The following is a 25,411-nucleotide window of genomic DNA, read 5'->3' on the forward strand; positions in this document are numbered from 1 at the left end:
TGTTTAGGAGAAAAACGACCTGAAGCGTGCTGGATTCATGCTTCAAGAAGCAGATAAACTGGGCTGCAAACAGTTTGTTACTCCTGCAGATGTGGTTTCAGGCAATCCTAAACTTAATTTAGCTTTTGTAGCTAATCTGTTTAACACATACCCGTGCCTACACAAGCCTGATAATGACATCGATATGAATTTACTGGAAGGTATGTTCTTTCTGCCTTTAATTGCTTCACTGTTGCATCTTCTTGTGGTATTGACCACTTCACTGTCAGAGGTAGGGGATTGTGGTGGGAGATGCAGTTTACTGTGTGTAGGCATGTGCATCCATTAAAAAGTTCATATTAAGGAAAGTGGTTGTTGGTTTTGTTAAAAGAGAATGCTGGGGTAAATCTTACTTGTCTGTCATTTCTCCATCAGAGTTTAGTGAAAACTATCATACATTTAAAGTAGTCTCTTAAATGGCCACATAACATAACTCCACCACCAATATGGACAATGAATTATCTATTGGAAAAAATAATCATTTTGTAGCTTTTTTTCTCCTTTGAAAGCTACAGTTTGACTCCAGTATTGTTCTCTTTTTAATGTTTTTAATGTACATGAAAAAATTTTAAATATTCATTACTTGTCTTGTTGTGTGTGGGCTATTGTTATCTGTCTCATAATTTATAATACTTTCCTGTTTTGCTTCGTGAAATGCAGATTTGACCCCTCCTAATGTAGGTACTGTATTTAGTACTTTTCTATACCCTATAAATACATTCATTCTGAATGTTCTTTTTATTAGTACCATTTACTCTTTCTCTCTGGGTTGATATTTATTTTTTGCATTGTTCATGCTGTGTTTTTTCTGTCTTAATATGCCTAAAGAATGACAACAAGGAAGAAACACAAATGAAACTGAATTAGAATAGCATAGCAAGGCTTGATTATGTAAACTCTCCCCTGAATTTGCTTTCTATAATGATGGGATACTATAGTTGTAAACACACTAAAAATCAGTTTTGACAATTGGATTTCGTGTTGTAAAGCCTTTATCCCTCTCCTGTGAATAAACACACTTACCTTTTATCACTGGTAATCTTTGGAAGGATCTGTTTAGGTTTTATTTGTATTAGTTATGTTACATTTCTTGACTGTCATTGAAGCTTATGATATATGAATTGTCGTGACGACAGAAACATTCTTGCTATCTAGTTCTTTCTCCCTATCTTTGTTTCCTGGCCTGTCTTCTTTTTGGTTCTCATACTCTCATACGCATACCCAAACCCATATTAGAATCAGAACTAAACATGAAAACAGTGGCAGCAGTCAGAGGGAGGGGCCCATCCTAAAATATTCTCACTAGTTGCCCTGGTTTGGAGAAGGCAGTCTTCCAGTAGGATTCTTGTTGGCAGAGAGAATCTGACGTTGCAGAGTCCTTTCTCTCGCATCACCTGCCTTACTCCCTTCCTTCCCCGGGGAGGGGGATAGAATGAGAAATCAGTTTCATGATCTTCTTCTCTTTGACTGCCAAAACCAGAGTTCCAGTGTCCTTGACACTTTATAATTGCATCTTCTTGATTAATGAAAGAAGTTTCAGATTTAACAAGTATGTTCTTTGAGGAATATGATTAATTCAATTCACTCTTCCTGAGGTCCAGTAAAATAGACTATATTCTCTACATAGATATGTAATTGAGAGGAAAGATAAAGACTATATTCTCAAAACAAAAAAAAGACCATTCTCTGCATAGGTATGTAATTGAGTGGGAAGATAGATAAAAGTATAGATTTTTCAGCAGAGAAATTGAGGGTGAGGGATTAGAACTTTAAAAAAATTAAAACGGAAGACTGCTAAGTTTTCATCAGTCTGGAAAATTTCAAAATGCCTCTGTATCTTACAATAGAAGGCATTGTTTAGAGTGGCATATTAAAAATGATCTTTTTATAGTCACTGAGTTCTTGCTAGATATCTTTTCCAACTTGCTCGCTCTTTTGTCATGTTTGAATTCTTTTGCTAGTGTTCAGCATGCTTTTGGAATTTTTCAGTGTGAATAGGATTGCTAAACATTTCCATTAGTATTTACTCTATATAAGAAGATACTATGGGAAATATTTATCAATCATCTTTATTTAGAACATATGTATATCCTGATACGTCTGCCAAAAAATGTATTTGACTTCGACTGTCATTGGAATTTCTCCTCTGTAAATTTGTTTTTATAGATCCTTATGAAATTTGAAGCTTGACTTTATCACATCCCATATTCATGTTCTCATTGGTAAAGAATTTTATCTGAATGGAATTAGAGAAAATTAAAAGCCCAACTGAATAAAAAAACCCTTCATATTAAATTGAGCCAAATATGTGGGCTATGTATAGAGAGGCCATCTCAGAATTCATTTGTGGTGATAGAAAATATATAGTCCGTGGTATTACACTTTGTTCGAATTATGGGTCCACCATTTAGTATCTGTGTGACTTCCATGAGCTTTGGTTTTCTCATCTATAAACCAAGATTAATAATACTAATTTTGAAGAATTACAGAGCAAGTTAAAATGACCTTTGAGGAATGAAAGAGTTTAGCATACAGTACGTGCTCAGTAATAGGTTGGGAAGAGGAAAACATCACTTCGCACATTTAGTGAGTGTTAAATATATGTTAGTTCCTTTTCTTTCCTCTTAGTAGTCTATTTACTGTATATTTGTTATTTTTTTCTGAAATTTTTGTCAATTGCAGATATAAGTTTGGCCCTGAAACGGAATGTTTTATAGTTTTTTCTATCTTTTATATCAGCAATCAACATTTAACTTCTAGGATTGCTTTAGTTGTCTGCAATACAGACAACATTTACAATCTGGAATACATATGTTTTTGTAATGCTTTATCATGGCTCTTGCACAAATGCGTAGTGCTTCTGGCTTTGAGCATTTATTTACCAAGACAATTTGAAATGGCATTAGATAAATAAATGCTCACTTACATAATCTATTTTACTTTCCAGGCATCAAAAATGAAAATAATAACAATATAATCAGTTGAGAACAATGAGAAGAAATATGAACCCCTGAAGCTTATAACAGTTTCAGAACTCAGTCAAAATACTAGTATCTTTTTAGGTATTATTTGCTGTATCATCCGGTTCAGCAGAATTTGGATATTATTTCAATTAAAGATTAGACTGTTGTTACACTATCAGTGTTTGTAATTTTAAAACATAACTTGGATTTTCCCAGAAGGAAATAATGTAAAATTTCTCTAATTACTAGTGAAAAATCAATTACAGATTTTAATATAGAAACAACTAAAAGGTAAATCCAAGTCACATGCATCAAATTGTTGATGATAGTACACTTATATTTATGTTGCTTTGGGGAAAGTTCAGATATTTAATTTATACTTGTTTAATAACTCCTACAAACAGGGAAGCATGGTTCCTAGGATATTTAGTTTAACTTGGTTCTTTTTTAAAGGGTTTTCAAGTAGGTTATTTATCATAAAGTGATAGTGGCAAATACAACAGACTGGTCATTACCTTTTATGCAGGCCAGAGGGAACAAAATTTAAGAAATTATATGGCTACACAATTTAATAGAGTAAGAATTAAAGTAGATTCTGGGAATGCCGTTAGGTATTAGCATAGAAAATCAAATGAAAATATAGTGGACAGATTATTTCCCGAACAGCTGCACAAAATAACAGAATCCTTTAGATTTTATAAGGTTTGGTTTCTTTTCTGGGTGTGCAAGGTTATATTACCTGTGGCACTTATTCTGAAGATGATTGCAGGGATGGCTCTATAGGAATGGGTCCCTGGGGCCCAGATGGTTATAGATTTAGATGATTCATTGTTCTGGGAAACCCACATGAGTCAAAGTCTAGAGAGTGACATGAACTAGCCTACAGTTTAGAAGTGATGAGAGGTGTAAATGTTTCAGTTTTTCACGAGTCTGGTGATGAGATGTAGGTTAGGACATTCCATTGCCCCCTACCTTTGCTGAAAATAAATAATACTACAGATAGTCACCAGGATTTGCAGTCTGGGAGATGACTAGAAGCAGACATGGCAAGGAGAGTCCCTCTCGCTCTCTGCCCACTTTGTGGTACATGATAGCCCACATTTTCTTATAGATGCTATGAAGGGAATGCTCAGGGAGGCTAGGTAATCACAGGTTAAAAGTGTCTGCAAGGAGTTTCTTGCTGAGGTGATCTCTGAGGTCTAGGGACTTACTAGGATAAGATGTCTTTCTCTTAGCACCCTGTTTGGGGGCTGTGTCCCTCATGTGTTTTCAGTAGTGACAATCTAAAATAACTCAGGAAGCCTGTAAAATAGTTCTGTCCCTTCATTGCTTATTTTTATGTTACCTGTAATCCCCCTCTCCCCTTCATTGCTGTTTGGTGTAATTAAAATGTGAGTTTGCGTGCCCAGAAACTTCCCCGTGTAAAACCAAAATCTATACAAATTTAGAAACACTGCATTGGGAAAAGCACAGCTTTTCTTTTGTGTTTACTGTGCTGATGTTACCCTGACTGCTAAAAGATTTTGTTTCATTAATTTTTAGCCAGTCCCTTTTGCATGTAATCGTAACTACAGATATGACCATATAAGTTTCTTTGTCACTTTCTGGACAGAGAAACCCATGACTCAGTAGTTCACAGACATCAAAGGACTGTAGAGAGAGAAATTTAGAGCAAATGGAGGCCTTCTGGACAGAGGGGGGTGGGGTGGGGAGAAGGGACTTTGGCAGTAAGACTTACCTTTCCCCAAAAGATTGTAGTATCATAGAAACCACAGCAAAGTATGTATGGCTGGTTTGCAACTGCCAGGATGGCTTAAAATATATTTCTTGATGCCTTTTGTCCGGAATCATCAGTATGAACTTGTGTCTACTCTAGGAGAGAGCAAGGAAGAGAGAACATTTCGGAACTGGATGAATTCCCTGGGGGTCAACCCATACATTAATCATTTGTACAGGTAAGTATTTTATTGTGTTTTAGTTTTATAGCCAAAATCCAACTTTTCTAGTTTCAAACCATAGGTATGTTTACATCAGTACATTTTCTAAAAATCACAAGAATTTTAACCAACATTTATAATTTCAGAATGCTGGAGATTGGCAATACAATGGATTTTTAAAGAAAAGTAAAGTATTATTTAAAAAGATCAGAATATGATAATAGTTACAATTTTTGATGATATAAACAACCAATTTGGTAAAGATAATTCATCGTACTCTTTTATAATTATTGATCAGAAAAATAAAATATTTCAACTGTAACAGATTAGAATAGTAATATTTTATAAATTGTTCTTATCATTATATCAATATTTTAAATTATAATTCACACTTTCTATTTTTGCCAAAATCTACCTCAAAAGACCAATTCACTGGCCAGTTGAGGATTTATGATACAGTAATTTCTGCTTCTTGGTGTACATGCAAAATTTTGTTTAAAATCTAAAACTAGAGCACCTGGGTGGCTCAGTCCGTTAAGCGTTTGCCTTCGGCTCAGGTCATGATCCCAAGGGCCTGGGATCGAGTCCCTTGTTGGGCTCCCTGCTCTTCAGGGAGTCTGCTTCTCCCTCTGCCCCTCCCCCCGCTGTGTTTTCTCTCTCTGTCTCAAATAAAATCTTTAAAAAGATTAAAAAAATAAAATCTAAAACCAGTACTACCTTATGGTAACTGGCTTTGATGTGATGGACTGATATTTGATGAACTCTTTAAAAGTGTGTAAATTCCACCTAGATGACAGATATATATCATTTAGACTGGAACTCTCATTATAGTAGCAAGGCAGTAAAGGAATCAAATCCTGGGGGTGAGGAGGGGTGAGGGAGGGATAAGATCTTTATAGAATAATGGGAAAGAATGTCTGTAATATATATTTGAGAGAAAACAATAATACATCAGGGGTACCTGGGTGGCACAGTCGGTTAAGCACCCGACTCTTGGTTTCAGCTCAGGTTGTGATCTCAGAGTCATGATCTCAGGGTTGTGAGAGCGAGCCCTGTGTGGGGCTCCACAGTCAGCAGGGAGTCTGCTTAAGATTCTCTCCCTCTGCCACCCCCATCCCCTCTCTGCCGCTCTCTCTCTCAAATAAATAAATCTTTTTTAAAAAAGAAGAAAATAATAGGTCTAGTGTGATTCCATTTTTATTTTAAAATTAAGTATATACAAAGCATTGCCATTTTTTTTTAAACTGGTCATTACTTTCAATGTTAAGTTATTGTTTATTCTGGTCTCTTATTTATTTCTGATTTTTCTTTATTATTTCTTTCCTCTACTAAATTTCAGATAAGTTTCTTCTTTTTCTAGTTCTTTGTAGTGTCATGGTAAGTTGTTTATTTGAACTTTTCTTAATATAAGCATTTATAGCATAAAAAATGTTGGGATTAAACTGTTTTCTTATCTTGCAGAAAAATTGTGTGTATACACATTTGTATATGAATTTTTTAAAACCCCAGAGGGATGAATACCAAACTGTATGCATCCTGGGTAGTAGGATGGAGAGTAGTGAGAAGACTTATTTTTAATCTTAATGACTTAAATATGCTTTTTTTTTTTACAATGAGCATGTAAATTTCAAAGTAAATTTCTTTTTAAATTACAAAGTAAATTTAATACTAGGGGACTAAGATTTGTTGAGTGAGACTCATGGTAACTTTGTCATAAATGTCATGATCACTAGAGTTCTCTATGGTTGACAGTGGAGGAGAGAATTGACCACATTTTTTAGTCGAAGTCCTGAAGTGCTAGCATAGGACTTCTAGGCATATGTAGTTTTATTTTGGAAAAGGGAATTCAGAAAATTCTCAAAAGTAACATAACCCTCAAGAGAACTATCATATATAGAAAAACAGTAGCCAGAGGTCTAGTTGGCGCCAGAACCGTGTGTCCAAGAATTTGTGTCTGGATCATATTCCTAAACCCTAAGTTATTTTAACTCCTCTCCTGCAGTACACCAAATCTAAAGCAAACCAAAGCATTAGCATAATTTAGATTGATTTTAAATGAAAATTCTCTCCCCTACACAAGTTATTTAATATATTTGAAGAAATGTTAGTCCTAGAATTTTTCTATGACAGGTTGCTTCAGGAATACATCTTGAATTCTCTGGAAATCATTTCAACTCTCTGGACTTCAGTTTCCCTATTTGCAAAACATGAATAATAATACTTTCTAAATAGAACTAAGAATGAATTCACCTAAAGTAAAAAAGAAAAATGCAGAACCAATACAAATCCTTTAGTTGGGTGCCTGGGTGGCTAAGTTGTTAAGCGTCTGCCTTCGGCTCAGGTCATTATCCCAGGGTCCTGGGATCAAGCCCTGCATCGGGCTCCCTGCTTGGCGGGAAGCCTTTTTCTTTTTTTCCTACTCCCCCTGCTTGTGTTCCCTCTCTCGCTGTGTCTCTCTCTGTCAAATAAATAAAATCTTTAAAAAAAAAAACAACAAATCCTTTAGTAATTTTTTTATATAAAATTCTCCATGTGCTTTTATAGATAACCCAGTCAGCTCTTAATTGCCTTCATAATAGATTTTATCTTTCCATCACTCAGCACAGGGCCCAGTCCCCTTCACTGCCATAGGGTGTGTATCCAGAGTTGCAAAGTAACTTTCATATGAATCTTAGCAAAACAACTCTGTGAACAAGCTGTTGAAAGAGAAAAACCACATAATACATCACAGAGCCAGCAATTTTCAAAATCAATTGATGTTGCTTTATGTCCTTAGCATACAAAACTGAAAACAGACTCAATGGATATACTTTGAGCATCTCAGAAGGATGTGTTTTTCTGAATCCAAAGTAGTACTATTCTTACTTCAATAACGCCTACTTGCTCATAAATTCCTTCCTTTTAACCCTCATTATTTAACATGAACAACTGCCTACTTTGTAGCTATTGTGATTTTTGTATATTTTTAAAGGTTTTAAAAATCATATGTAAGTAATACATGAACTTACTCTCACTGTACAAATTTCAGGAAGTGTGTAAGTAAGTAGAATGAATTAAAACATGATAATACTTCTCTTACATCTCCCATATTCCTTTTTTCTTGCTCAGAGGTATTGCTGTTAACAGTCCATAGCACATATAGGTATTTAAATACTCTCAATTTTGAAAATAAATTTTATACATGGTGAACTGTATGCAGTGTTCTGCCACTTGCTTTTTTAAGCATAATATATCTTGTAAGGCTTTTCATGTCAGTACATAGAGATCTACCTTATTTCTTATGGTGGACCAGGAGTCCATGGTATGGATGGTTTATTCAACAGTCCCCTACTGCCAGGCACTTAAGTTGCTTCCAAATTTATGAATAATGTGGCAATGAATGTCTTTTTACTTCTGTCTTTGTAAACATTTATAAAAAAGTTTTGGACAGATTCTGGGTTGACCACTGAATTCTGCTCCTGAGACCAATATTACACTGTGTGTTACCTAACTAGAATTTAAATAATTTGAGAAAAGAAAAAAAAAAAGTTCTGGGTCAAATGATACATCTTGTCGTTTTTTTAAGCTTTATTTATTTTAGAGAGCGCGCACGAGCGAGTGGGGGGAGGGGCAGAGGGAGAGAAGCTCAAGCAGATTCCCTGCTGAAAATGGAGTCAGACATAGGGCTTGATCTCATGACCCATGAGATTATGACCTGAGCCTAAATCATGAGTTGGTCACTTAACTGACTGAGCCACCCAGCTGCCCTTGTCCTGTCATTTTTTTAAGGATTAAATGACCCTGTTGTGTTTTTGAAGACCTAAGCCTATATCCATTGTGCTTAATAAAATTTCCTCCTCCTTCATCATCTTTTCCTCTTGTTTTAGTGACCTTGCAGATGCTTTAGTGGTCTTTCAGCTCTATGAAATGATCCGCGTGCCGGTCAACTGGAGCCAGGTCAACAAACCTCCTTATCCTGCTCTTGGAGGGAACATGAAGAAGGTGAATGAGATAATCACCAAGGATATGTTGTTATTGTTCTAATATGAAACAAAGGATTTGGAGTTTCATAAAGCTTAGTAACGTGTGGTCTGTTCCCATGATTCTTTTTTTTTTAATTTTATTTATTTATTTGGCAGAAAGACACAGTGACAGAGGGAACACAAGCAGGGGGAGTGGGAGAGGGAGAAACAGGCTTCCCACTGAGCAGGGAGCCCAATGTGGGGCTTGATCCCAGGACCCTGGGACCATGACCTGAGCCAAAGGCAGACGCTTAATGACTGAGCCACCCAGGCGCCCCTGTTCCCATGATTCTGATTTAACCCAAAATGTGTTAAGCTTAATAGCCCTTTTATAAATGTTTGGAAAGATGAAGACCGTTCGCTCAGTCAGACACTTTATGTAACTGTTTTTGTCTTTAACAAGTTGTAGTACTTAATTTTCTTTGAGGTGCATCATAAATGCTTTCCTATATTATAATCCCCAGAACTTGCCAAATCTTCACTGGTTATTTGTTAGTAGCTTTTGACAGATATTTACTGATTACCTACTACCTATACAGTGCAATTCAAGATATAAAATAGTACAAGACATGGAGTTGGTCCTCAAGAAGCCTAAAAAAATTAGAGATATGTGTACAAACTAATGTAGTGTAACATATGTAGAAGTGAATGTATTTTTTAAAGATTTTATCATTTATCTGACAGAGGGAGAGCACAAGCAGGGGGAGCAGCAGGCAGAGAGAGAGAGAGAAGCAGGCTCCCCGCTGAGCAGAGATCCCGATGTGGGGCTCGATCCCGGGACCCTGGGATCATGACCTGAGACGAAGGCAGACACTTAACTGACTGAGCCACCCATGCACCCCTATCGAAGTGAATATTATGAGTTCTAAGGAAGAAAAGACCACAGGCTGCACTTATCATGAGATACTTCATGCAGGAGACGGTATTTGAGTTAGAGTTTGAGAAAGGAGGGTGGAGAGGGGGCTAAGGATCAGGAAAAGGGATAGTGATGGGAAAATATAAAATGCATTTCTGGGAATTGGAGGGAATATGTTGGCTATAGCAGAGGATTCCAATAGGTAAGAAGACCCTAAAAATTTCAACTGGAGCCAAGTGTTGAGAACCTTGACTGTCAGATTAAAGAGCTTGCATTTTAAACTAGAAGTAATGGGAAGACATTAAACATTTTTGAGCAGGGCAGTGACTTGATTACAGTCAGTGGGAGACTATCTGGGAAATGAATGATGATGATTCCATAACTGGAAGCCTGGTACCTCCCACTCACTTTAATCCATTTTATCCATTCCCCCCTCCTCCCCTCTGCAACCACCAGTTCTCTGTATTTATGGGTCTGTTTCTGCTTTTTTTTTTTTTTTGCTTTTTTTTTTTTTCTAAATTCCACATATATGTGAAATCATATGGTATTTGTCTTTTCAGGCTGATTTATTTCACTTAGCATAATACCCTCTGGGTCCATCCATATTGTCGCAAATGGCAAGATCTCATTCTTTTTTATGGCTGAGTAATATTCCTGTGTGTGTGTGTGTGTGTGTATACACATATATATCACACATCTTTATCCATTCATCTATCAATGGACACTGGGTTGCTTCTGTTTCTTGGCTATTGTAAATAATGTTGCAATAAACATAGGAGTGCATGGATCTTTTTGAGTTGGTGTTTCTATTTTCTTTGGGTAAATACCAGTACTGGAATTACTGGATTGTGTAGTGTTTCTATTTTTAATATTTTGAAGAACCTCCATACTCTTTTCCACAGTGGCTGTACCAGTTTACATTCCCACCAACAGTGCACAAGCTTTCCTTTTTCTCCACACCCTTACCAAAACTTGTTCTTGTCTTTTTCTATTTTTTGGAATAGTTTGAGAAGAATAGGTATTAACTCTTTTCTTTCTTTCTCTCTCTCTCTCTCTCTTTCTTTCTTTCTTTCCTTCCTTCCTTCCTTCCTTCTTTTTTCTTTAAATATTTGGTAGAATTCACCTGTGAATCCATCTGGTCCTGGACTTTTGTTGGGTGATTTAAAATTTTTTTAAATTTAAATTCAATTTAATTAACATATACTGTATTATTAGTTTCAGAGGTAGAATTTAGTGATTCGTCAGTTGCATACAACACCTAGTGCTCATTACTTCAAGTGCTGGGGGATTTTTGATTACTGATTCAATTTAATTACTACTTACTGGTCTGTTCAGATTTTTTCCCAATTCAGTTTTAGAAGATTGTATATTTCTAGGAATTTATCCATTTTTTCTAGGTTGTATAATTTGTTGGCATATAATTTACATAGTAGTCTCTTACAATCCTTTGTCTCTCTATGGTGTCAGTTATTCTCTTTCATTTCTGATTTTATTTGAGTCCTCTTTTTTCTTGATGAGTCTGGATAAAAGTTTGTCAATTTTGTTTATCTTTTCAAAGACTGACTCTTGGTTTCTTTAGTCTTTTCTATTGTTTTTTTAAGTCTTATTTCTGCTTTCATCTTTATTATTTTCCTTCCTTCTACTATGGGCTTTGTTCTTTTTCTAGTTCCTTTAGGAGTAAGCAGATGCAAAATGTAATAGGAAAACAAAAATTAAACCACTCATTTTATCTGGAATTTTAATTATGAGATGTCACAAGTGAATCATATGTAAAATGCTTCCTTTCAACAAATACCAGCTGTTTATAGAATGGAGCATAAGCCCTGTAATAAATTCAAGATGTTTAAAAAATGAAACAGTACTTTCATGACAAAGTATCATAGAGGCTTATTTTAGAGACTTTGGGCATTCATCAGACATCACTTTGCTTCATTTGTGAAGTTCATAAAGTTGCACCACTTAAATAGTCTTTCTTCATTATTTCTTCAGTAATTCTTCTCACTTGGAACCCTGTATCCTTTTATGTAATTTTTCTCATTTTCCAAATGATCTAAGCTTCACTTTTTCCAAAGCATTTGAAGTGCTTGATAATCATTTCTCCCATTAACTATATGAAACTGCATTCTCCAGTTTTTTTTCTTGCTTGCTTTGTATTTATTCTTACCTTTATTCTTACCTATTCTTCGTTTTTTAGCCTGACACCTCTAGAAGTATCCAAGGCTCAGTTCTTGGCCCACTGCTCTTAACTTTCTATATTTACATCCTCGGAGAGCAGATCCACTTTTAGAGTGTTAAGTAGTACCATAAACAAGGCTTATCCCTAGAGCTGAATTTCTTATTCTTTCTCTAGTTTGGTACCTCTCCAGATCTTAGAAGTTTTGCCAAATTTGGAATCAACTGTTGCCACAAAAACCAGAACACATCTATTTCCTTATGTTAGCGTCCATTTCCAGGTACCCTTTTGTTGCTGGTCATATCCACGTCTCCGACCTCTAGTAACCCTGAGCACCCTTCTCACTATCATTACACTTGGGAATTTTTATCTAACTGTAAAATAGATGGCCCTTCATTGAAACACATTTTGCACAAAAGTGATTATTATTACATTTGCTAGAAAATTCTCCCATTGAAACAGGTGTCAGCGGAAAATATGCTTGGTTTTTCTCCTGTTCACACTGTGACATAATCAGAACTTTGATGCTATTTTCTATAAATTAGGTATCTGGTGGTTTTTCAATTCTGTACATTTCTATAGCACATATTTTTATTAGGCAGTCTAAATCTATAGTATAATATGATTACTAGGAAAAAGAATTTTAAAATATTATCTCATTGTATTTTAAAAAAATGCATACCTATCAAAGATTTTATGAAACTTATTGAGAGAACCAGGCAGATGCTACAGCAGGATCAAAGGATCTTCATGCATTTTTATTTGTAACAAACTGATCTTTGGGAATTTGGATTTTCTTTTTTAAACAACAATACCCATTTATTTGTGCAAATTCTATTGTGTGGTCCCTTTCTCACCTTTCCTAGAAATACTTTCTTAGGAAGAAAAATGTATCTGTATATCTCACATTGAACTGTTTTGTAATGAGGTCTTAACTAACTTGGGAAAGAAAATCAGAAGAAACCAGTTACACCATTTTTCTTAAATGTTTATTCCAAAAAGTATTTAGTAAGCACTTTTTACTACTTGTGTATTATAAGATTATGAGAGCTTACAATTTCACTGGAGAAAAAGATTCTAATACCTAAGAATTTATACACACACACACACACACACACACACACACACACACACACCCCTGAGATAAGAAGACTAGAGATAATAAACATCTACAGAGGCCAAGTAGACAAAAAAATTTACTAGAGAAAGGACTTAACTAGACTTATAACACTGGAAAGAAGTAGGTAGGTAAATAATTGACTTGGTGGTCATTCCTCAGATTCTTAGTGTAGGCGGGGCACAGTGATGGGTTCTGGCCTGGGGATGGAGAAGAGTATGATACAGACTTGTACATGTTATAATTTTTAAAAGGAGCCTGTCCAAAGATGCCTGGGTGGCTCAGTCGGTTAAGCATCTGCCTGTGGCTCAGGTCATGATCCCAGGGTCCTGGGATTGAATCCCGCATCTAGCTCCTTGCTGAGCAGAGGGCCTGCTTCTCCCTCTGCCTGCCGCTCTCCCTGCTTGTGCTTGTGCTCCCCCCCGCTCTGACAAATAAATAAATACAATCTTTTTTTTTTTTAAAGGAGCCTGTCCTGTGGTTGACAAAAGAAAGAACATAAATTGCTACGTAGAAGATGGTGCATGAGCCATACAAAATAAGCATTATTGGAAGTTCATTAAGGGATAGATTGTTATTAGCTGGTATAGTTAAGGTTAATAAGCCTTTGTTCAAGAACGTGAGCTAAAAGCTACATTTTGGAAGATGAGTAATACCTGGATGAAGAAATGGGAGATGAAGTTTTAGATTCTTTCTTTTTTTTTTTAAAGATTTTTAATTTATTTATTTGATAGAGACACAGCGAGAGCAGGAACACAAACAGGAGTGGGAGAGGGAGCAGGCTTCCCACTGAGCAGGGCTCGATCCCAGGACCCCGGGATCATGACCTGAGCCGAAGGCAGACGCTTAGCGACAGCCACTCAGGCGCCCTGAGGTTTTAGATTCTTAATGAAACAATTTCTTTATTCCTTAGTTTTAAATTTAGACAAAAGAGTATTTTTTAACTCTATTAATGGAATGCAGGAAACCTAGGTTTTTAGTCACAGATTTGCCACTAATAAACTATGTAATCTTGGATAGTCAAGACTTTTAGGGTAAGATCTTAAAACTTTCTAGCCAGTTGTTTCTCTGTCTAGGTTAACCCTTCAGTGCTTTGATATCTTCAGCTATAAAAGGGGAATAATTATTATTTCCTTAATTTCAGTGTTATGAAATGATATTCTGTCATCTAAATTGAAGGTGTCCTCAGTTGTTTTTCAAATGACTGAACAGAGCTGGTGTACTCAAGAGATATATTTTTAAAAACATGTTTTTTTTTTTTAAAGATTTTATTTATTTATTCATGAGAGACAGAGAGAGAGAGAGGCAGAGGGAGAAGCAGGCTCCCAAGGAGTAGGGAGCCTGATGCGGGACTTGATCCCAGGACCCCGGGATCATGACCTGAGCCGAAGGCAGACGCTTAACCATCTGAGCCACCCAGGCGCCCTAAAAATATGCTTTTATACCAAAACTTTTCCTTATTCATAGATTGAAAACTGTAACTATGCAGTGGAACTTGGGAAGAATAAGGCTAAATTCTCCTTGGTCGGCATTGCTGGGCAGGACCTAAATGAAGGGAATTCAACACTTACTCTGGCATTGGTATGGCAGCTGATGAGAAGGTAAAGGCTGATATGTTTATAGCAATACTGGTTCCTTCAGCAAGTCATATGAACTAAAATTTTAGCTCTTTTTGAGAATAACAAACAGAAGAAACATGTAAATGTAAAATTATTTTAAAATGATTTGCCATTGATAATATATTTTGTTTAAAAGTGGATCAATCTCTGGAAATAATCACTTTTATTAATGCCTCTTAAAAACTGCCTTGTAAGGAGTTGTTTTTATAAAATACCATATAGTAGTTTTTGATTACTGAGCTTTGCAACTTTGGAATGTGACTAAGTTCAAATATCTAACATTAGAAATATTTATTCGAGCCAAAATATTTAAATACTTATCTAAATATTGATATAAATGATGTGAGAGCAAATTTCACCCCTTCTCTCTCCCCTTTCACTCTCAAATATACATCTTTTCTGTTACAGGTACACATTGAATGTGTTATCAGATCTTGGAGAGGGTGAAAAAGTAAATGATGAAATTATTATTAAATGGGTCAATCAGACTCTTAAAAGTGCAAAAAAAAATACTTCTATATCCAACTTCAAGGTAATCAAAAGCTATTTTAAAATTTTGTTTTCGTAAGTAAGTTCAGGAAGGAATTTTTATTGGAAATTACATTGGTTTAGGTTCAGAGTTACAGTAACATTATATATCAGAAACATAATTTATGAACCTAGGCTTACTAGTTACTTGGCATCTGAAGCAAAAATAAATGTTTGAATTCTTATAGTTTTGATTGGTTGTCCTGTTGAGTGTAAATACAGGTTAATATTATCAGGCTCTGGTCATCTAATCTTAAAAAAGAAATAGAATAGAGCCAAAAAACCCAACTGTCAAATGAAAAAGAAAAATAAAAAAAGCCATTGTTTATATAGGACCTATAATGTTTTGTGCTCCCTAGCAGCAGTCTCAGAATTGTATTGACATCATTTCCAAGGCATAACAGAGCCAGCCAAACCGATTCAAGTGGGAATTGAGAAAACTGGTAGGAAAAAAAAAAAATCTTGTCATCTGGCTTCATAATGGCACCTAACACTCACTTCCGAGCATTTGTGGATGATTCATAAAGCACTCAAAAATGTAATCTGCACATGCATACCCACTAATTTTCATTCATTTCCATTGTGTTTCGCTTTTGCATGCAAGGTGATGTTAACTACAAATAAGCATGTCTGCTTGTACACATGAATCCAGTGAGGCTTGTGTTTGTGATTTTATTATATGTGAAAAATCCGCAATTTGGTGGTTTTGTTTTGTTTTTAGTGAATAAGAGTGCATAAATAAAATCTTAAGAAAAAAAAAAGAGTGCAAACAGATGAAACCCTAAGCTCTCCTAAGAGTTATCTATCCATCTTTAGTCTTTTCCTTTCCTTTGTTCTATATGTTTGACAACATTTTAGAGCAGGAGAAATGTCAGAAATTGATAAATTAAATCTTTACTAAATACTGAGCCCCAAAGTGGTTTTAACCAGACAGCTGGAATACAGCAGAGATGTTGCCTGAGTCCTAGTTCAAGTATGTTTCTCTTTTTGCCATCTTGGAAGGAACTAATGATTTTGAGTTTTTGCTGTTGCTTATTAAAAAAAGAGAAACAATTTTCAGTCCATGATTTGTTTTTATATATTTTAGACATAAAACACAATTTAAAAACGTAAAACAGGAAAAGGGACATATGAAATTCTCTGATAGTTACTCATTAAAACTGTTGTAATGAAATTTTATGCATTTGTACATTAGTTGATGAAAAATAATAAGCATGTATATATTTAAATCAAATACAATGAGAATATTTAGAAACATATTTATTGAGCTCTCTTACTATTAAGTAACATTTATAGGTAAAGATATAGAATATAAGAAATTAATTTGGCCCTCATAGCGTTCACCATGTATTTGAAAGACAAAGTTTTCATAACTGGAATTTTCATAACAAGCTACAAGAGGGTCCATCTTGAATAAAGCCAAGTCTGAGAAGGTTAGGAGAAATAGTTTGGCTAGAGAGGATAGTTCCTAAGGGTGTAGTGCTAGATATAGTCTGGGGTCAAGATTGTGGAGGTATCTGGCCTTAATAAAAGTTTATCGATATCGGAAGTAATGTAAAAATAAGTAACTATTTTAGGAATACTTTTCTTTTTTTCTTTAAGATTTATTTTAGAGAGAGAGAGCGTACAAGTGTGGGCACGCATGTGTGTGTGGGGGGGTGGGCAGAGAGAGAGAGGGAGAGAAGCAGACTCCCCACCAAGATCATAACTTGTGCCAAAATCAAGAGTCGGATGCTTAACCAACTGAGCCACCCACGTGCCCCTAGGAATGCTCTTCTGACTGTGGTGAGCAGGATGGATTGGAGGAAGAAAGGTGTAAATTCAAGGACAGTGCCTAAGAAGCTGAGGCAGAACTCAAGGTGTGAAATGATAAGGATCTGAATGGAGTTGGGGGTGGGCACTGGGCATGTTAACAGTGGATAGTTATTTGCTATTGCAAAAGAACAGGTAGGGTTTGGCTTCTTGATTTAGGGAGGCACAGGAGAAAGAGGAATTAAAACTTGATGTTTTAGGCCTGGGTAATTGGAAAACAGATAACACTAACAAATGGGAATGTCAGGAGGTATAGTTGCTTTCTGGAAAAGGTGATGAGTCCAGTTTTAAGCTTGTTGGATTTGAGGTAATGTTCAGGAAATGAGCTGGATGAAAGGAAATATTAAAACTGGGAATACAGACTTGATCAGTTGAATAGAAGAGATAGTTGAAAATAGGAGTACACAAACCCTTTAAGGGAGGGAGCTCACAGAGAAAAGCGGACTTGAGAGTTTTACTTAGAACAGAGGTAGCAGAAACATAATGCAAAAGTGCTTGGCATTTATTTAGTAGATGCTCAGTAATAAAATCTTTAAAGAGACTATACTTAAGAAATCTGGCAGCAAATGCTAAAAAATAGTTGGGGTGGGGAGGCTTTTTTTTCCAACTGTAGAAGGCATTATTTTTGAAGGCTATAATAAATGGTACTAGTAAGAATCTATTAATCATAATCAAGGCAGTGCTATACTGAGAAATTGTAGAAAAGACAAATTTACCCTTTTTAGTTGCAAAGTAATTTTCCCTCATCAACATAAGGAAGTGTATGAGCACTGAGTAATATATGGAATTGTTGAATCACTATATTGTACACCTGAAACTAATAGAACACTCTGTTAACAACACTGAGATTAAAATAAAATAAAAATAAAAGAAGATATATCAGCCATAACAATAATCATAATTCCCCTTTATTGAGTTCTTTGTGCCACCATGATAAGCACTTTACAGTTTAATTCTCTCAATAACTCTATAAGCAAAAAGAACATTAAAAAAGTTAAACAACTTGTCCACTGTTACACATTTAACTATTAAGCAGAATAGCTGGATTTCACAGGCAGATCTAACTGCAGGCTGAAAGCCAAACTGTAGTTGTGTGGCCCTGGATTTGACTTCAGCGCAGACACTTGTTAGTTGTGTGACATACTGCTCATTCATCTCATAAATATTCAAAGCTTACTCTATATCAGGTGCTTTGTGTCACTGGGGCTACATAATGCCCTCAGAGTGCTCACCGTTCAGGAAAGGAAGCAAATAAGACAGGAATCACTGTGTGGGGTGTCAGCATACTATAAAAATCAGCTAAGGGGAGTAGGAAGCACATGAAAAGGGTGTGTTTTATAGAAACCTTAGCAGTTTATACTAACAACTGGACTACACCTCTTGATAGATAAAACTGAATTTACTTCTGGCTCATACATTCAGTATGTGTGACCTTGGGCAAGTTATTTCTCTATGCCTCAGTTTCCCCATATTTAAGATGGAGATATTAATAATACCTATCATCTGAGTTTGTTATCAAACTAAGTTAACAAATGTAAAGAGCTCAATAGTACCTGGTACGTCTTAAGGGCTCGGTACAAGGGGCTTTCACAACATATAAATATATCAAATATTCAAGATGTACACTTTAAATGTCTTACAGTTTAATGTGTAATTATAATTCAATAAAGCTGAAAAAAACAAATGAACAAAATAATTTTCCTCAGTCTTAAAAAAACCCTCACAAATATGTAAATAAGTAATCAAAATATAGCACAATTAAGCCACTTGTATGTTTTTGTTTTTTTTTTTAAGATTTTATTTATTTATTTGAGAGAGCGAGAATGAGAGAGAGAGAGAGAGAGAGCACATGAGAGGGGGGAGGGTCAGAGGGAGAAGCAGACTCCCTGCTGAGCAGGGAGCCCGATGCGGGACTCGATCCCGGGACTCCAGGATCATGACCTGAGCCGAAGGCAGTCGCTTAACCAACTGAGCCACCCAGGCGCCCAAGCCACTTGTATGTTTTTGAATCATCATAGAAAAGTGAAAAGCACACAGAAATTTTAAATTTGTTATAGAATGGCATGAATGTTAAGTTTTTTTTAGAAAGAATAATGGTATATTAGAGTCATTTAGGAAGCTTATTAAAAAAGCAGATTCCTAGCCCTATCCACAGATAACCTGACTCATTCATTTACAGGGATAAAATTATGCTTTTAAGAAGCATGTCAGGTGTTGTTCATGTAGGTGGTCTGCAGACTACACATTGAGAAAACAAATACGAGAATTTTTCAGAAATAAGGAAGATGCCAAAGAAACCCCCACCCAGATCCAGATTACCAGCATCAAAGACTTAAAGACCCTAGTTATTTTTACTCCTCTACTTATACTTCTCCCCAAAAATCTGTTTCATAAAATGAACATTCCTGAAAGTAAAGAATATACATTTTTCTAAAATTAATAAATGTAGTGGCTTACATATCATGACCCAAAAAAGTAGACAGTTACTTTTCTTCACATGGCTTCAAATTGTTTTTTCAAAAGTTTATTAATTTGGCTAGGAACTGTAGTAGATGCTTTCACTTATATTAATATTCCCAAGAATCCTGTGACATTCTCATGGTAGCGATTAGGAAAGGGTGCTTGCTTTTGGCTTCAGGTAACAGAAACCCAATTTAAAGTGGTTTAAACCAAAAGGAAAGGTACAGAATAGCAGAAATCCAGAGGTAGGGTAGATTTTAGGGTTGGTTGAACAGTAATTGAAGAATGTCATTCAGGACTGAGGTTTTTATTCATCTCTGCTTTGCCATCTACAGTGCCAACTTCACCCTATAGCTGGTTTTCCTCTTGGTTATAGGATAGCTGCTAGCTGGGACAAAGGTTTCATCCTCTCATTCACATACAGGAGGAGGGTTGCTGGTTTTTCATGGCTCTTCCAGAAAATAGCAAGGACCTCACATTAAATTAAATTAGGCCCAAATTAAATCACTGTGGTAATCAGATGGGATTACTCTTGTTTGGTTCAGACTAGTGTTTTTGTTCATCGAAGGAGTCTTTTTAGATGTTTTCTTCCTAAATGCCCCTCTCTGAAATTTTAATGCCATGGATATTACTGTATGTTTATATACTGTATGCTTTATACATAAAAAAGAATAAGTTTATCACCCTACGCCCAGAATTCATGGCCTGGACTAGTTCAGGATCACCCCTGGAGCTGTGGATGGGTTCAGCTTTCCTTGAAGCACATGTCCATGTGAGGGAGGTATGGACACAGAGCAAAAATGTGGGTTCTGTTAGGATGGAGAAAGTAGTAAGGAAAGAATAGATTCTGGGTAGGTAAGCAGCAGTGGCCACTATCCAAGCTGAGAGACAGAATAAGTGATTTTTTTCTTTTTTCAAGTACTGGTAAGTGGTAAAACAATTCAGACCAGGATTTCTGGCTTTCACTGCAATGACTATCCACTAGAATTTGGTTGTTCATTTTTAGTTCAGCTTGGAGGTGACTTCAAAAATGGAGAGAATCTTGGGCATTATAATCAGACAGTTATGGGTCCAATTACTGGTTTTGTACTTACTGGTTGTGTGAACATGTCACTTGAGCTCTATGAACTTCATGTTCTTCCTCTTTGAAAGAGAGATCATAATTATTACCAGGTTGTAAGGAGAATTAAACAAGCTGGACATGTAAAGCAACAAGAATAATGCCTTTGTAAATGTTCCTTTCCACTAATATTTTCATTTTTCTTTCTGAAAAATTTCAAGTGAAGGCTTAGGAATCGATGGTCTAAGAAATATATTACTAGAATTTACAAAACTATTAATTTAAAATTCATCTCCTAGTCCCTTTCAAAGTTATTTTTTACAGAATGGATACTGTAGTTAGCATACTTTAGGAATTGTCACATCTGCAAACCCTATTTGGGTATGGTAACAACTCCACACTGTAAGCTCTGTAAAGATTGAAGGAAAAGCTTGTTGTAAATGGTTTGTGATGTGTGCTGGTTGCAGAAAAGCTGAATGTTCAGTACAAAGAAAATTTATAAGTTGCTTTCAGTTATATGGTGATGACCCAGTTTGCCATTTATGAAAATTAAAAGTAAGATGTTTATGAATGTTCATCCATTCTTTATTTTCTAGGACAAATCTATTAGCACTAGTTTACCTGTCCTAGACTTAATAGATGCCATTGCACCAAATGCAGTTCGTCAAGAAATGATCAAGAGAGACAACTTATCTGAGGAGGACAAGCTGAACAATGCTAAGTAAGCTTTTTATGGTTTAAATTAGAACACAGTGGCTCTTTAATTTTGTAAGTCCTTACAGGTAAGGTTACTACGTCTTTAACATTTTTAAGTACAACTTATATGGAGACTATGATTTAAAGACTTTCAAACTTAACTTTCTTGTAAAGCACTAATCTAATCAAAATATTTCATTCTTAACATATATTAAGTGAAAACACAGTAGCTAACAACTAATAAGATATTTTTCTTGTCTTTTCAAGATATGCCATTTCAGTTGCTCGAAAGATCGGTGCCCGGATATATGCCTTACCTGATGACCTCGTAGAAGTGAAACCAAAGATGGTTATGACCGTGTTTGCATGCTTAATGGGAAAGGGACTGAACAGAATAAAATAATGAAACATTTAATGATTTTCTGCCACATTAAACACATTGAATGTCTCACAGTTTACAGAATTCTGAAATGTAGTGGGTATAAAACCAGAGATTATTTGTATGCTTAGACTAGTTGTATAATTCATTAATGAATTCAATATCTTGTTCATACTACTTAGACTTTGTCAACATTTTTGGATAATGCAATTAATTTACCAGTCAATACTGATAATAATATGCTCATTATCAAGCTGATATTTCATAATTAAATTATTTTCATTTTCTGAAAGTCTTATTAAAACAAATTCATTCTTTTTCATGGTTCAAAAAAAGATCAGTGTAAAAATTTTTTTTGCATGTCCTGCTGTGCTTTGATTTGTGTGTGTGTGTATTTGTTAATTTTGATCACAAATGTATTCTAAGTCATTATCCAGGTTCTCTTATTTTTTCCTCCAACTATGTGAGCTTCAGCTTTTCTGTAAATTTCTATATTGTCTCAAATTTTTAAGTGACAAGTATTGTTCATTAAAACTTTTTATATATGAGAACTAACTCTTGAATAAACACCAAAATACATTCTCTTGTATAAGTAGCAGGAGCTTTTTACTTAAAACTTAATTTTGGGGCACCTGGGTGGCTCAGTCGTTAAGCGTCTGCCTTCGGCTCAGGTCATGATCCCAGGGTCATGGGATCGAGCCCCGCATCCGGCTCTCTGCTCGGCGGGAAGCCTGCTTCTCCTTCTCCCACTCGCCCCGCTTGTGTTCCCTCTCTCGCTGTCTCTCTCTCTTAAAAAATAAATAAAATCTTCAAAAAAAACACAAAAAAACTTAATTTTAACTGTACTGATACTTTATGTATGCTAGTTTATAATACAGCTTTAACTATGCAGCATATATGTTGGTAGGCTGTTATTAGAGAAATATGTGTGTGTGTATATATAATTTTTTTTTTTGCATCTGAATTACCCAGGTCTTCTTAAGTGGTATGTATAACTGGTCAGTCAGGCAACCATTAAGTGTTTATCGTGGTCCCACTACGTGTATAATAACTTTTCAGTTTGTAGATATTTGGTACATGAAGATTTCTTTTAGAAAATAATTCATTTTGGATGTGCATATAGCTATTTTTCAACTGACTTCTTCCACATATTTATAGCAAAACATTGACTACAGCATCTCAAAACACATTAATTTTGACCTATACTGAAGCCCTAATTTAGAAATTGCCCACATCTTTAGCAGAAAATAACACAAAGCTAATATTCAACATAGAATATTTTCACATGTTTTTTCCACAGCTTCCTACAAATTGACAGTGTTTGGTTAATGCTTGTGTTACTTGGGAATAGCTAACCCTCAGACCTATTTTTGTGTGAATTTCTGTCAGTAGACAGATTCTGCTGCTAAAAAATGAATTGAGAAATCTGTTTCCTCCATCATCCACTGTGAGAGTGAGCAATACTGCTATGCAACAAAAATGCTGTCACTTTATCTCCATGTGAATGAGTAGTTTAAACCCCTCTTCTACCATTGATTAAAACAGGTTGGTAAGAGTGAGACTACTCATGTGTTTCAGATTTTTTAAATGAAATCATCAATAGGTGGAACTTTGAAATATATTCTTCTACAAAAGTGATTTCCTTTCCTTTTATATTTTGATGACTGTTTTCTTATATGAAGATTAAGATATGTTCTTGCTCTAAGAGATTAATCAATGTTTCCCCTTTTAATTTTTTTTCACCATTATATTTACTAAGTTATCTGATTTACATGAAATTTGGCACTTTAGGGTGTTCTTTTTCTCACAAAATATATTTAATAAAAACTGTGTATGTACAAATGTGTCAGTGTTCATTTCATTTAAAGAATATACAGTCTTGAAAATTAATCTATCATAAGTTTATTTTCCAGAAAAAATAATTTTGTTTTAATTAGTAAAACAAAAGAAATTTATTAGATTATTTTTTGGGGAATGAAGGTGGTTCTGTGGTTCTTTAATATGAAGAATTTTAGTAAAGACCAACTGCATTATTACTACGATTTAGTTTGTGCTGAAATAATATGAGGGAATCAGTTGATTAACATAAATTTGTTATGATTCAGGTATGATGCTAGAAACGGGATTCATTGAAAAAATATAGATTCTCTAACTTCATGAATCTTATATCCTAGTAGAGAGAGATAATAAATAGGAATTTTAGATAGTGATAAAATGCAATAGGGGAAATAAAACGGTAACGTAATAGAGACTGATTTGGGAACTGGGGTTAAGATTTTGGTTTGGGTGCTCAGGAATGGTCTCTCTAAGGATGTGCTATTTAGACTGAAATATAAATGATGAGGAGGTAGGTGATAAATGTTCAGCAGAGGGAACAAAGTACAAAGGCTCTGAGGCAGGAAAAGTCTTACAGACATTTTAGTAAAACAAGCAAATGTGACCTTGAGTTTGGAGATAGGATCTGTTCTACTTTTTTTTCTTTTTTTTTTTTTTTAAAGTAGGCTCTATACCCAGTGTGGGACAAGAGTTACATGCTCTGTTGACTAAGCTAGCCAGGTGCCCCGTTCTACTTTTTGGGGGGGAATCTGTTCTATTTTTAAGACTAGATCTGAATCTGGATTTTTCTCTTCTCCAATTGAAGTTGATGGCTCCTTTTTTGTACCTACAGGTTGGTGAGTTGTTTTGAGTAATGTGCTGCTTCTGAATCTTGCATGCCATTGTTCATCATAATTCTGTCATTAGTCTTACTATCACAGATGTACAATAAACCCATTTTATAGGGGATGCTAAAATACCCCAATTTATGCTGGATAAAATATGTACCAGAGGCAAGAGAGAATATGCTGCATCTGAGATGATTCAAAAAAACTTCTAAAAAACAGGATGCAGTTGCAACACTGGCTTATTTTGAAAAAGGATAGACCTCTAATAACTTTGCCTTCTAGGATAATCTACTAAATAAAGTAGGTTGGAATTCCCCTGGATCTAAGAAATTAATCCAGCCCCTGTGGGAGTCCTTATGGATGAGAAATCACAAACCCAGAAGCTTGAAAAAACTTAAGAGTAAAGTGGTTTTTATACTTGGAGCTACCTGAATTTTTACCTTTCAATACTCTGGAACTTTTGGATGGGTCAGCATTAGAGTTAAAATTTTACTAGACTATGAAGATTGTGTAAGTAAGCACACATATAAACCCACATATGTACCTCTGTGTTCAAGGGCTACAAATTAGCAATGAACAATTTTGACAGTCCACCAAATATGCAAACTTGGAAACAATATAGAATGGGGAAGATTTATGATACATTAGAGAGAAAGAAAAAGCTAAAATGATTTAATAGATGACTGTTTTGAAGTAAACACATGACAATGTTTGGAAAGGTGGGCAATCTTGTCATCTACCTAAGGCCTCCTATTAGAGAAGATATAAAGAGTACTTTGAATTGTGAGAAAGTTATATTTGGGAAATTGGGGAGTTAGTGATGGCAAGAACAGAGATGGAATAAATCAACCTGAATAGGAAGTATTTCCCTCAAATATAAGATATTCTGATGTAAATTTACTGCCTTTAAAAACCTAAAGCAGTGAGGGCACAATTTTGATTTTTCTATAGTTGTGGGAAGCAATAAGAATTATTAAAGACATGAGTTGTAGTTTTACCCCCTAGCTTTTAAAGGTGCAAGAATCTGCCTTAAATAAAAGCTTGCTTTAAAAAAAAATTATTCAGGGGCGCCAGGGTGGCTCAGTTGGTTAAGCGACTGCCTTCGGCT

At 35.3% G+C, this 25,411-nt stretch overlaps 1 protein-coding gene across 6 annotated transcripts in view; it reads left to right on the forward strand.

The window, feature by feature from the left end:
- Window positions 1-21,932, forward strand: part of PLS1 (plastin 1) — a 97,400-nt gene extending 75,468 nt beyond the window's left edge. For all 6 annotated transcript variants that reach the window (XM_027584211.2, XM_035727858.1, XM_035727859.1 and 3 more), the window contains 7 exons: window positions 8-200; window positions 4,879-4,957; window positions 8,806-8,920; window positions 14,554-14,687; window positions 15,114-15,237; window positions 21,162-21,286; window positions 21,529-21,932. In XM_027584211.2, coding sequence (XP_027440012.2) covers window positions 8-200; window positions 4,879-4,957; window positions 8,806-8,920; window positions 14,554-14,687; window positions 15,114-15,237; window positions 21,162-21,286; window positions 21,529-21,664 — 906 coding nt within the window. In that variant the 3' untranslated portion in view covers window positions 21,665-21,932. The remainder of the gene's footprint in view (window positions 1-7; window positions 201-4,878; window positions 4,958-8,805; window positions 8,921-14,553; window positions 14,688-15,113; window positions 15,238-21,161; window positions 21,287-21,528) is intronic.
- Window positions 21,933-25,411: the final 3,479 nt, after the last annotated feature.

This window comes from Zalophus californianus, chromosome 1 (assembly GCF_009762305.2).
Source record: "Zalophus californianus isolate mZalCal1 chromosome 1, mZalCal1.pri.v2, whole genome shotgun sequence".
NCBI lineage: Eukaryota > Metazoa > Chordata > Mammalia > Carnivora > Otariidae > Zalophus > Zalophus californianus.